The sequence below is a fragment of the Delphinapterus leucas genome, chromosome 17 (genome assembly GCF_059928025.1).
Source record: "Delphinapterus leucas isolate spDelLeu-1000000601 "Yukka" chromosome 17, BTC_Dleu_Yukka2, whole genome shotgun sequence".
NCBI classification, from domain to species: Eukaryota; Metazoa; Chordata; class Mammalia; order Artiodactyla; family Monodontidae; genus Delphinapterus; species Delphinapterus leucas.
The window spans coordinates 38,032,318-38,044,831 of NC_143145.1; the positions used below are offsets into that span (position 1 = coordinate 38,032,318).

Consider the following 12,514-nt stretch of genomic DNA (forward strand, 5'->3'; position numbering starts at 1 on the left):
ATTCAAAGGATCACAGTAACATATCTACCATGTTGGAACTCAAAACAAAAGGAATAAAAATTACAAAGGTCATTACACACAATTTTACCAGCACTATAAACAAAAGGAAATGTGAAATGAAAGCCTGAGCACAAATTCTGACTTCTGGATGAATTAAACGACCACAGATTTAATCATAGATGAAGCATTCATACAAAAAGGAGAAAACAATGACTATATTTTCTGATGTCATCATTTACTGGCTAATTCTCAAAGAGGTAAATTTAAACTCAGATGCAAACATAGTTAATCTTGATCTCCACATAAATATTTTCTTGAGAGCAAGAAGAGAAATTAAACATGAAGTGTTCAATACATGAACACCTCCTAATTTGTAAAGTTAAATCAAAGTCTTAACATTGATCACCATATCAAAATTGTCTACACAAAAATCTTCCTGCCCTTTATGGAAAACAAACCTAAATTATTTTAAGATATTTCTCAGCGAACAAGCTTCTCAAGTGATTGTGGGTTTCAAATCCATACTGGACTGCTAGCAATCACTCACCTCTTTCTTTTCTTAACCACGCTACATAAACAAAAGAGGGTACATTTTGAAAATATTTACCACATTTTCCCCCATAACTCTGTTACCTTATGTAAGCTGCTTTATATGGTCTTTCTGGAATATTAATGTGAATAATCTGCATTAAGATTCTTTCACTTTCAGATCTTTTTCACACAGATCAGATTAAATCCATACCTAATACAAAACTAATCCACTAGAAGCATTTTCATTATTTATCTTTATAACCCAATCAGAAAAAAATCCTCAACATTCTAAGTTTAAATTAATTGCAGTCATGTAAGGAACTTATTTTTGAAATCAGAATTAATTTTTTTAAGTGACTGAGAAAATCTCTCCCTTTGTTAATCTCTCCCTTTCTTAACTTCCTCACCATTCTTCTAGTCTACCACATTTATTATATACCTACTAAAACAAAATTGATACTAATGTCTTTTTCACTTTTGAAGATCCATCTCATATGTTACTGCCTTTGTAAAATACCTACAGATCTCATAGAATGAATTTGTTAATAATTTCTCTATAATTGCAAGGCATGCTCATCTCTTTTACATCTTATAATCAGGGTCACCATGTCCTTCTGTATAGGTTGGACACTACACAATTCTAGAAAGTACCATTCAATCTGTACTTGTGTGAATGGCAGGCTCTAGATGTATGACCAACAGGTGTGACCATTCCACATGAGCCCTGTCTTTTCTGGGCTTGCAATGTTTTCTTAAATATTTCTTTCTAAAAGACTACTCCCAAGATAGGTACTCATTTTCATCTTGACGTTCCAATGAATACAGTACTTAGTGAACAACTGTTTAATGAAACACTCTCCTTTCTGCCAAATGTCCACAATATTTAACTTCATTTATCAATTTCACTTGTACTAGCTTTGTTTAGCAGTGTATCACCCCAAGCTTTGATTACTCTACCAAAGTATTTCACAAAGTGTATTTTGTGCAATGTTAACATGTAGGCTATGATAAAGGGGTCTTTGGTTAAATGAGTTTGGAGAGTACTGCATTGAAGAAAGTCAAAGTTTTCTTTACTGCAAGAGCTTTTGTATTCTAACAATATTAAGAATCTCCAAGAAAGGATTCACTGTTTTTACCCTAAAAGGATATGTCCCGTTGACTCCATAAGGGCACATTCCTAGGTTTTCATTTGGGGGGAAAAAAGTAATCCTATCACTTAGGTCATTGTGTTTCTTAAGATTTGGAATGAGCAGGGATAGAGAAATTATTTATGCAGGGGTCAAACAGATCTACTCCAGCATGTGTTTATGCAAAAACAAAAACATAACTTCTACCTCTATTATATTACAGTAGTTCTCAGTGGTAAGCCTCTATGGGGTGTTTCAGAAATGTATTAGGGCATTTTTGGTTGACTCAATGATTGGGTCTCACTACTGGAATTTAAGGGTTAGCAGTTAGGGTATCAAGAGGTCCTATGATATATAGGACTGTCCTGAAAAATGAACACTATCTTACAGACATTGAAGTAGGTAAAAATCCTGCTTATAAGTCAACATTTGAGCATAAAACTGAATTCTGTTTTAAATCTAAACACAATATTTTTGCATTTATGCATGATTTTATTTATTAAGAGTTCCAGAAATGCAACTACTGAAATGAAAAGAATAAAAACTTTTGTTTGAAACTTTATCAAGTTTGCCATTACCTCAGGAAATCACAGCAACAACAACAGTACCAACTTGTGGTATTTAACAAAGACCTGCACAAGTCTATATGCGGCAGACACGCTCACAGTAATTCTATGTACCTGGCTACTTCATTACAACTTCTAATGTAACCATGCCTGAGCATTTATATATTAATAATTACTATACCTTAAATTAATTTCCTTTACTCCTTTATATTTTATTCAAAATACTAGATATTTTTGAAATTATATGTATATGTAGGTCATATTATGTTTATTTTCATTTCAGGATAGTAAAGGGGGCTTTATAAAACATTTGTTATTAAAAGGGGCACTGGCACACTGGGTGAAGTTATGGTGTTAAAAATGAAAAGAAAGGCTTCTATGATCAGAAGGAAGAGGAGAGAACTTTGGGTCAGACAAGACTGAAAAATCACTAACCTAAAGATAACAAAGGCACTCTGGTTCTGAGCCTCTTTTGTATCAGCTTCTACACATTTCCATACTTCTGAGGAACCATACATTTACTGTCTCAGTTTTTGCCATTTCACAGAACCCCTACTGTCCTGAACTACCCCACTAACTACTAAAAGTGATTAAAATACTTGGACCTAAAAGAAACAGTAATACACAGCCACTGCTACCATAGCTCCTCACGAACCTTTTAAACTCACTAGCTTCCAGAGAGGTATGGTCATCTTCATTCTCAATCCTGATACAGAACTCTGTGGTATATATACCACCCTTCATTTAGTAACAGAATTTTTCAAAAACACTTACCTCAGTAGTAGTTCCAATGTCAGCAGATGGGCTACATGTGCTGGTATCTGGAGGAGCTGTGCCTATACTGCTTCTAACTGGAGAACTAGGGACAGGCCCCACTACGGACTCCGGATAAGCTGAAAAAGAACTGAGATTGCCTCTCCTCTGAATCTTATTCCAGACTTCATTCATGGTATCAGTTAGCTCATATAAGAGCTGCACCTAAGCAGAAGGGAAAAAATAAAAAGGAAAAACAAATCTTTCAACTTCTGGTCACAACTGACTAAAATATTAAATGTGAGAAAATGAAAACAAGTCCAGGGAAATAAGAATATATGAAACAAAAATCTATCATTGTATCACTGATCATGGTATTATATCATAACCTATAATCTGTGATATATAATTATTATATATTATATATACTGTAATTATTATATATATGATCATGACTATTTTGTCATGATACCACAATTCTGATGAGATATAGAGAAAAATAATTCATATAAAAATATACAATATTAAACATTTTATCATGAATTGAATTTGAGAAATATAATTAATTTATTCATACTTTTAATTTGCCACATAGTCACATTTTCATATTTTATAAGCAATTTAGCATTTCTGTGGGAAAATAATGCTAATAAAATAATGCTAATAAAACAGCTTATTATGGTACAGTAGATTTCTTTTAATATATGACTAATAGAACAACCACAAAGAAATGCCTTTTAAACAGAGGTCAGGATCAAAATTAGAAGTCAAATATATCCTAGTAAACATGATTATTTAGTTATACATGAAATAATTACCATTCTTATTTCTAAATTATTTACACATTTAAACTTTCTCTGTTTTCTGAAGAATAAATCTGAAATTGGATTTCTTGCCCAGCAAAATAAAGTAAAAAAGAAAGATATAACACAGAATAGTAAAAGGAAAATGTTACATATGAGACTTTTCTATAGATAAAGAACATAAACTATCCAACCTACTATTCCCCTCAGATTTGTCATTCCAATATTCAGAAAAAAAAATTGTTTAACTTGCACGTTGTTTGACTAAGTTCTAAGATATTTACATAAGATTTCATAAATAAGCATTAATCATGGAATCTGTATGACAACATATTGCCATATACTGTATAAAACAAGCCTAGGGGGAAAAATGCAAACACAATGTATAAGCAAATCCACAGCTGGATACCATATTCTGCTTGCCATTAAAAAAAAAAAAAAAAGAAAGAAAGAAATTCTCATATTTATAAGAAGTTTCAGCCCCAGGACACATCCAGATGATAAAGCTGGCTTCTTATGTGGGCAGAACAGATGCCTAAAAACAGTGTTGTCAATCCTTATTTGATATAAAACAGTATATGGGTTACAGTTTTCTCCTGCTTTTTGTGTGATGAAGTCTCAAACCTCAGGTTATAGCTCTTTTTGTTTAAAAAAAAATCTAATGGCTAGAGATCCTACAAAAAAGCTCTTAGAAAAATTTTAGTTCATATTCTTTTGTCTTTCATAATCATGAGTGTTTTCTAAAAAGAAACCATTTTGTTCCAAACCAAATTTTTAAAAAGATTATTTTACTTTTTCTTAAACAATTAGAACTGACAAATAAGGAAAGCATAAACAGTTTCTAAATACTTTCAAAGGCATAAGGTTTATTTACCTAAGAGAATTGATGCCGCTTTTATTGTCACTACTTCTGGTTTCCTTTAACCGTTACCATTAAAAAATTGTATATGAATGTCACCAAGTACACTGTGTATTCAGCATGCCAAGCAAACACTGACATAAACTTTAAACGTATTATTATTTTCAAAGAAGAAAGCTGCTATCACAGAATCCAGACTTCACAAATTCAGAGGTTTTAAAAAATAGGGCAAAAATGCTGAAGATAAATGTTCAACTCTTATCCTTCAAGCTGTACTGAAAACCATGCCAACTAAAGCCACAATGAGCTACCACTACCCACCTATTAAGACGTCTGAAATTAAAAAGCATAACCAGACCAAGTATCAGTAAAGATGCAAGCAGCTAAAACTCTCATTTACTCTGATGGAATGCAAAATTTAGAATACAGTTTGGCCATTTCTGAAAAAAACATATACCTACAATGTGAATGAGCCATTTCCTAAGTGTTTCCCCAAGAAGAATTAAAATCTATGTCCACACAAAGACCTATATAAAAATGTTCATAGAAGTTTTATTTGTAATAGTCTAAAACTGGAAAAAATCTCAAATGTTAACCAATAAGTTAACCAACAATACAACAGAATACTTAGCAATAAAAATAAATTAGAGATTCATGCAAAACCAAGGATTAACCCCAAAATTATTATGCTGAATCAAGGAAGCTAGGCGAGAGAGAGATAGAGAGAGAGAACGCAAACTGTATGATTCCATTTATACAGAATACTAGCAAATGAAAATTAATCAATAATGACAGTATCAGTGATTGCCTGGGATTGGGGGAGGAGTAAAAGGAAGGATTACAAAGGGGCACAAAGAAACTTTTGAGGATGATGGATTAATGCATTATCTTGATTGTGAAGATGATTTCATGGGTATACATAGTCAAACCTTATCAAATTAGATAATCTAAACATGTGCAGTTTATTGTATTTATGTCAACCCCAATAAAACTTTTTAAAAAGATCTCTAAAAAATGAGCACCACGTGAGGCAGCTTTATATGGGTTATGTATGAAGGTGATTGAATATCAATAATATTTTGCATATCAAATACTGATTGGATATGCAAGATATTAAATATTAAAAAGTAATATTTTATTGTTGAAAAATTAACTGCGCATACATTTTCTCATTTAATCTTATAACCAATCAGAAAGAAGACTTAATTGGACTGGAGAGGCTGAGACAAACCTCAAGGAAATACATTCTTGAAGGATAGATAGGATTTAAGTGGGTGCAAAAAGCCATTCCAGTCATAAGAATACCAAGAGCAATAGCCAAGTACAGGAAATGAACAAGACATGACAAAGGGGCCATGACAAGTTTTGCAGCATATTAGGAGAGTCAGATAGAAGAGAAAATAGAAAGGTAGACATGAAGAAGAAAAACCATGGATATACAATGTCAATGGAAACCAAGCAGGAATGGAACTTCAACAAGCAATTACTGATCCATGTTGAACAAAAAAGAGCTCTAAGTGAATATGAATTTAGAAAGGCTATTTCATTTGGCACACAGGTTGTTACTAATCATTAAAATTCAGTTTCAAAAGAAAGAGTTTTTGCCAAAAACAAAAACATCCTTTTCATACAGGGCATTACACTTAGTCTACTTTTGTTTAAAAGATAAAAATAAAAATCAGGAGCTCAGAGAAATTAAAAATGGGTGATTTGTCTAAGACTACAAATCCAGTTTTGTCCGAACTGAATGCTTATGTTCTTAGACAGTAATGCCAAATTCCATTAGCTTGGTGAAAACTGAACTTACAGCAATAAAAACTATGACAAAATGGATAGAAAAGGAGCATAAAAAACATTATTTCTCTAGTTTTACAACTTAAAACCCAAAAATGCAAAGATACTTTTATGTTTTGGGGAATGCCTTATAGGTAGACAAAATGTATCAATTTATTGGTAGGGGGAAAATTAAAATTTTATTATATTAAAGAAGATTCCTTATTAAAGAAGATTCATTTAATTTTGGAATGAACACAATTTTTAAGGTCTGAGAGACTATTGCCTAAAGACATTAAAGGGAATTGGGTAACTTTAGTAAAACACTTAAGATAAAAGGCAAGGTTGGTGCAAATCACTCCTAGGAACAAATTCTCTGAATATTCAACCAGGTTAAATACTTACAGCATCTAAGGCTTTTAATGGCAGTGAGTTCCAGGAACTGACACAGCGATTTAGGTCTCTATAGTTGATACAGAGATCTACAACAATGTCAGACATGACAATAAATTTGGTCTAGGCCTGCCCTACATATAGAGCTTGCACTATATTTTAGACTATATAAACTACTTGAGGGCTCTGAGCAATAATGAATCTAATTAATTGCTTACAAGAGCAAACACTTCTGACGTCACTCTAACGAATAAACAAAAGAATGGTACTGAAGTAGGAATTACTTGAATGGAATCAAGCTTATACGCTGGCTATAATCCAAAGTTCATAAAGCTTCTGACAGTGTATGTGAAATTTAGTGGGCATATACATTGTTCTGGGGAAAAGGCTTTTATAACATTCTCAAAGAAGTCCATGGCACAAAAAAGGATAAGAAGTACTTCACAAAAAACACAAATAAGAAACAAAAAAGCCCCCAGATTAATCAGTGAGAAACCACTCACACGAAAGAGGTTTATTTTGGGTCATTAATCTTAAAAGGAAAAATAAAAATAGTAAAAGAAATTTTAGGAACTTATATGCACATGGATATTTGGGCCCACGATACACTATAAGGCAGGACACCCAGAAAATAAAAAGAGACATATAGATATATTTCACTAAGGAAGATTAAACGTTTTTGGCCAAAGATGCCATAAAGTTTAAAGGCAAATAACTGCATTACAGATACAGGGTTTGTATTTATAGAATATAAGGGAGGCTCTTCAAATTGCTAAGAAATTTAATAGAAAAATTAAGTAAATGATATGAAATATCAACCATAAAAAAGCAAATTCACTGGCCAATAAACACTGAAAAATCTGTTCATCCTTATTAATAATCAGGAAAATACAAATTAATGTAAACAACATGAACTGTCAATTCACAAAAGAGCAAACTCAACAGCCAATAAACATCTGAAAAGTTGCTCAAACACCTGGTTTCATTTCCCTTCAGCATGAAGGATTTCCTTTAGGATTTCTTGTAGTGCAGTCCTACTGGTGACAGATTCTTTCACACGAAAAATGTCTTTATTTTGTCTTCATTCATAAATGTTATATATTTTTTTACTTAGAATTTTGGGTTGAGAGGCTTTTAATTTTCTTAATTTTCACGATTTAAAGATGTTGTTCTTTTGACCACTACAGTTTCTTATGAGAAGTAAGCTAACAAAATCTTGGTTCTCTTGCATGTAATGTGTCATTTTTTTCTCATGATACCTTCAAGATATGCTCTTTATCTGTGGCTTTCAACAGTTGGATTATGATGTGTGTAGGCATGGCCTTCTTCATGTATTTATCTTATTAATTCTTCTCCCCTCATTTCTGGCCTACATGTAGCACTCAATAAATATCTGCTGAATTCACTTAGGAAAAAAAAAAAATCAAATCATCCTTTGTAATTTTGACAGAACCCAGAGGGAGTCTGGAAGGCTAAAGCAACCACTCACAAAAAAGAGATTTGGAGTGTCATGTCTTACCATTAAAATTTAGGTTAATCTGGCACACAAGGATATAAAAGAGTACCTACTCCTTACTTTTTTCTTTGAGTACATGTTGATTCTTCGAAGTCCTACATTGTTTTGTGACTTCCTGTCCCTTCAGGAATACTGCTACATTCCACCAGGGATATTCATACCAATTTACATAGAGGATCTCACATTTTATATCAGAGTCAATCTAAACTAACAAAATGACATTCATATACCATTTGAGAGTTTGCAAGGTATTTTCATAACTATCTCACTTAAACTTCCCAACAACCTGGTGATCAACTTTGGATATAGCAGGTGCTAACAATTTTACAGAAGTTGGTTTATCAGGAATTATCAAGAAGATAAAGTAGAATTAAGTGAATAAATAAAATTCCTTACACTTTGGGTGCAAAGGGATTCTCAGGGCATGAGGTTCATTCAGTCTTGGTTTAATTCTCAGGAAAGAAAAAAAAAAAGGCCCTTGGTATTTGGGGAGAAGCAGCAAGGAGCCCGTGGGAATCAAGTGATCAAGGAAAGGACAAAAGGAAGGAGCAGACATAAGAAGGTAATACCAGGCCAAACATAAGTTCTATTTATGTGATGACTTGGCTTAGAACTGGTTTATATTTAAACAAGAACAACAAAACCTGAGCTTAGTTCTAAATAAGGTGAATATCTAAAGAAGATATCCCAGAGCTGTAGTTTTGAGCCACAGTCCTACATTTAGTAAGACTCAACAGAAATCGACATACTATTGAGTATCTCAAAGTAAAAGAAAAAAATTTTTTTAAAGATTAATAATAGTGGGGTCCCAGGCTAAAACCATAATGGGAACAGAATTTATTCTCAGCTGGGATAGCTATGGATAACCAGAACATGTGGAGTAGGACAATCCTCCCAAGGCTATAATGACTCCTAAAATAAGTCTCTAAAATATAAGGTCTCTGGTAGGTAACTCCAAGTAGTAGTTAGCTGTCTATTATATAGGAACTGAGCTACTACTAAATATAAACTATGAATAAAAATTTTTTTCTTATTATCCTCAAAAGTTTCTTCATATCCCTTTGTAGTCTATCCTTCCTACCACCCCCTTCTCCTTCCCTCTCCCTGCCCTGCCTCCAGGCAACCAGGAACCTACTTTCTGTCACAATGTAGTAGTTTACACATTATAACATTTTATATAAATGGAATTATACAGTAAGTACTCTTTTTTGGTCTGGCTTCCTTCACTCAGTGTAATGACTGCAATATTTTTTCATGATCTTGCATTTTATCAATAACTCAGTCTTTTTTATGGCTGAATAGTATTACATTGTATGGATAAGCCATAATTTGTTTAATTTGTTAAATTCACTTACTGATGAACATTTGGGTTATGTTTAGTTTTTGGCTATACAAATAAAGCTGTTAAATACATCCATGTAAAAGTCTCTGAGTGGATATACATTTTTGTTTCCCTGAAGAAATACTTAGGGAAGAATGGCTGGGTTGTATGTTTATTTCCCCCCCTCCAGGAACTTCAAAGTTGTTTCCAAAGCTGTTATGTAATTTTTACATTCCCATCAGTAGTATACAGAGTTCTAGTTGGTTCATAATACTCCATCTTTTAAATTATAGCCAATCTAATAGGTATGTAGTGGTATGTTTTCATGTTTTATTTTGTTTTTTCCTGATGAATAATGATGTTGAGTATCTTTTCATGTGTTGACTGACCAGTCACACATCTTGTGTGGTTCTAATCTTTTCCCCATTATTTGTATTCATGTTATTTTATTTATTGTTCTTTGTCTTCAGGTTACCAAGCAGAAAGGATTCCATAAATATTCTGGTAACAGTTTGGTAAATGTGTTGCTAATACTTTTTCCAAGTGTCTGGCTTTCTGCTATCTTAATGTGTCTTTCGAGGAGAAAATGTTTTTAAACTTGATTATGCCCAATACCTAGATCAATCTGGGGACAGCTGCCATCTTAACAATATTGAATCTTCTAATCTATGAACAGGTATCTTGCTCCAGTTAGATGTTCAAGTTCTCTCAGCAATGTTTTGTGGTTTTCAGGGTAGAGGTCTTGGACATCTTTTGTTAAATTCATTTCTGTATGTTTGTTGGCACCAATATAAATGGAACTGATTCATTCCATTTTCCAGTTGTTAGCTGCTAGTACAGAAAAATACAATTGGTTTTTATATATTTATCTTGTCTCCTACAACCATAATAAGTTTATTAGTTCTAGTAATAGTTTCTTAACTCCTCCAGGATCTTCTGTAAAATATTTGATCATATGAAAATAGGGAGAGTTTTACTTCTTTTCTTATCTTTGTGTCTTTTATTTCTTTTGCTTGGTTAATTGCAATGGCTAAGATGGCCAATATGACAAAGAACAGGTGATAGAAGGAGGCATTCTGGGCTTTTTCTTGATCTTAGTGGGAAAAAGTTCAATATTTTACAATTAAGTGTGATATCTGGTTTCTCAGATATGAGTTATTATTTAATGTCCAGATATTTACAGTTTTCCTAGTTATTATTGATTTCTAATATAATTTGACTATGGTTAGATAATATACTTTACTGATTTTAATTCTCTTAATATAATGAGACCATGTACACCTGAAAAAAATGTGCATTCCATGGTTGTTGAATATAGTGTTCTATAAATGTCAATTAGGTCAAGGTGAGTTCACAGTATTTTTCATATCTTTTATATCTCCAATTATTTATTTTTCATCTAGTTGTTTTACAACCACTGAGAGAGATGGTATAAAAATTTCCTAATATGATTGAATAGAATTACCTGTTTTTTCCTTTAATTCTGTCCATTTTTCTTTCATGTCCTTCTTTATCTCTGGTAATACTTTTTCTTTTTGTCTATTTTATTTGATATTAAAATAAATAAGTCCATCCTTCTTATGCTGTTTGTATGGTGTATTTTTTCCTACGCATTTATTTATATTGTTTCTTTATATTTTAAGTGCTTCTCTTTTAGGCAACATATGCAGAGTCTTGCTTTATTCCTACCCTAATAGGAGCAGTTGGACCAGGGGTCAGAAGACTTTCTGTAAATGGTCAGATAGTAAATATTCTAGACTTTGTGAGCAACATAGTGTTCTCCCTTGCTGTTACTTAATTCTGTGGTTGTAGCATGATGGTAACCTTACACAGTATGTGAAAAAAGGCATGTGGCCAAATTTATCTGCAAGCCTTAGTTTGCTGAATCCTGGTCTAAGCACTCCCAGTTAGGATCATAACATTTAATGTAATACTTGCTAAGGCAGGATCAGCTCTACAATTTTATTTTTTGTTTTCTGTTTCCATCCTCTGTTTTATGTAACTCTGTTACCACTTCTTCACTTCTTTAGATTATTTGAATACTTCTTAGTATTTCATTTTAATTCATCTATTGGCATTTTGGTTATATCTCTTTGTATTTTTGCTTTTTTTTTAGTAGTTATTCTAGGAAATTATAATCTATGTAGAAAAACTTTCACAGTCTACTTTTAAATTTATACTGTACCACTTCATGAGATATTTAGAAATCTGACAACCACTCGGTCCCCTTAGCCCATCCCCCACTAACCTTGATGATGAAGTTGTCTTTTTTTTTGGCTGTGTTGGGTCTTCGTTGCTGCTCACAGGCTTTCTCTAGTTGCAGTGAGCTGCTCTTCCTTGTGGTGCACGGGCTTCTCATTGCGGTGGCTTCTCTTGTTGTGGAGCACTGGCTCTAGGTGCATGGGCTTCAATAGTTGTGGCACGTGGGCTCAGTAGTTGTGGCTCGTAGGCTACAGAGCACAGGCTCAGCAGTTGTGGCACACGGGCTTAGTTGCTCCACAGCATGTAGGATCTCCCTGGACCAAGGCTCGAACCTGTGTCCCCTGCATTGGCAGGTGGATTCTTAACCACTGCGCCACCAGAGAAGTCCCAAGTTGTCTTGTATATTAAATCCACATACACTAAAAGGTCTAGCAGACAGTGTTGCGGATTTTGCTTTCCACAGTCATACATATTTTTTTAAATAGTTAAAAAAAAAAAGATTTATCAAGCTATTTATCATTTCTGTTGGTTTTCCTTTATTTCTGAAGATCCAAGTTTTCATTTGGTACCACTCCCTTTTAACTTGTAGAACTTCCTTCAGTATTTCTTGTAAAGTAGAGGTGCTGGTGACAATTTTCCTAGTTTTCTTTCATGTACAGTGTCTTTATTT

At 33.1% G+C, this 12,514-nt stretch overlaps 1 protein-coding gene across 14 annotated transcripts in view; it reads right to left on the reverse strand.

Annotated features, from left to right (window-relative positions):
* Nucleotides 1-12,514, reverse strand: part of VPS13B (vacuolar protein sorting 13 homolog B) — a 795,150-nt gene that overhangs the window by 392,749 nt on the left and 389,887 nt on the right. For all 14 annotated transcript variants that reach the window (XM_089898526.1, XM_089898529.1, XM_089898532.1 and 11 more), the window contains one exon: nucleotides 2,999-3,202. In XM_089898526.1, coding sequence (XP_089754652.1) covers nucleotides 2,999-3,202 — 204 coding nt within the window. The remainder of the gene's footprint in view (nucleotides 1-2,998; nucleotides 3,203-12,514) is intronic.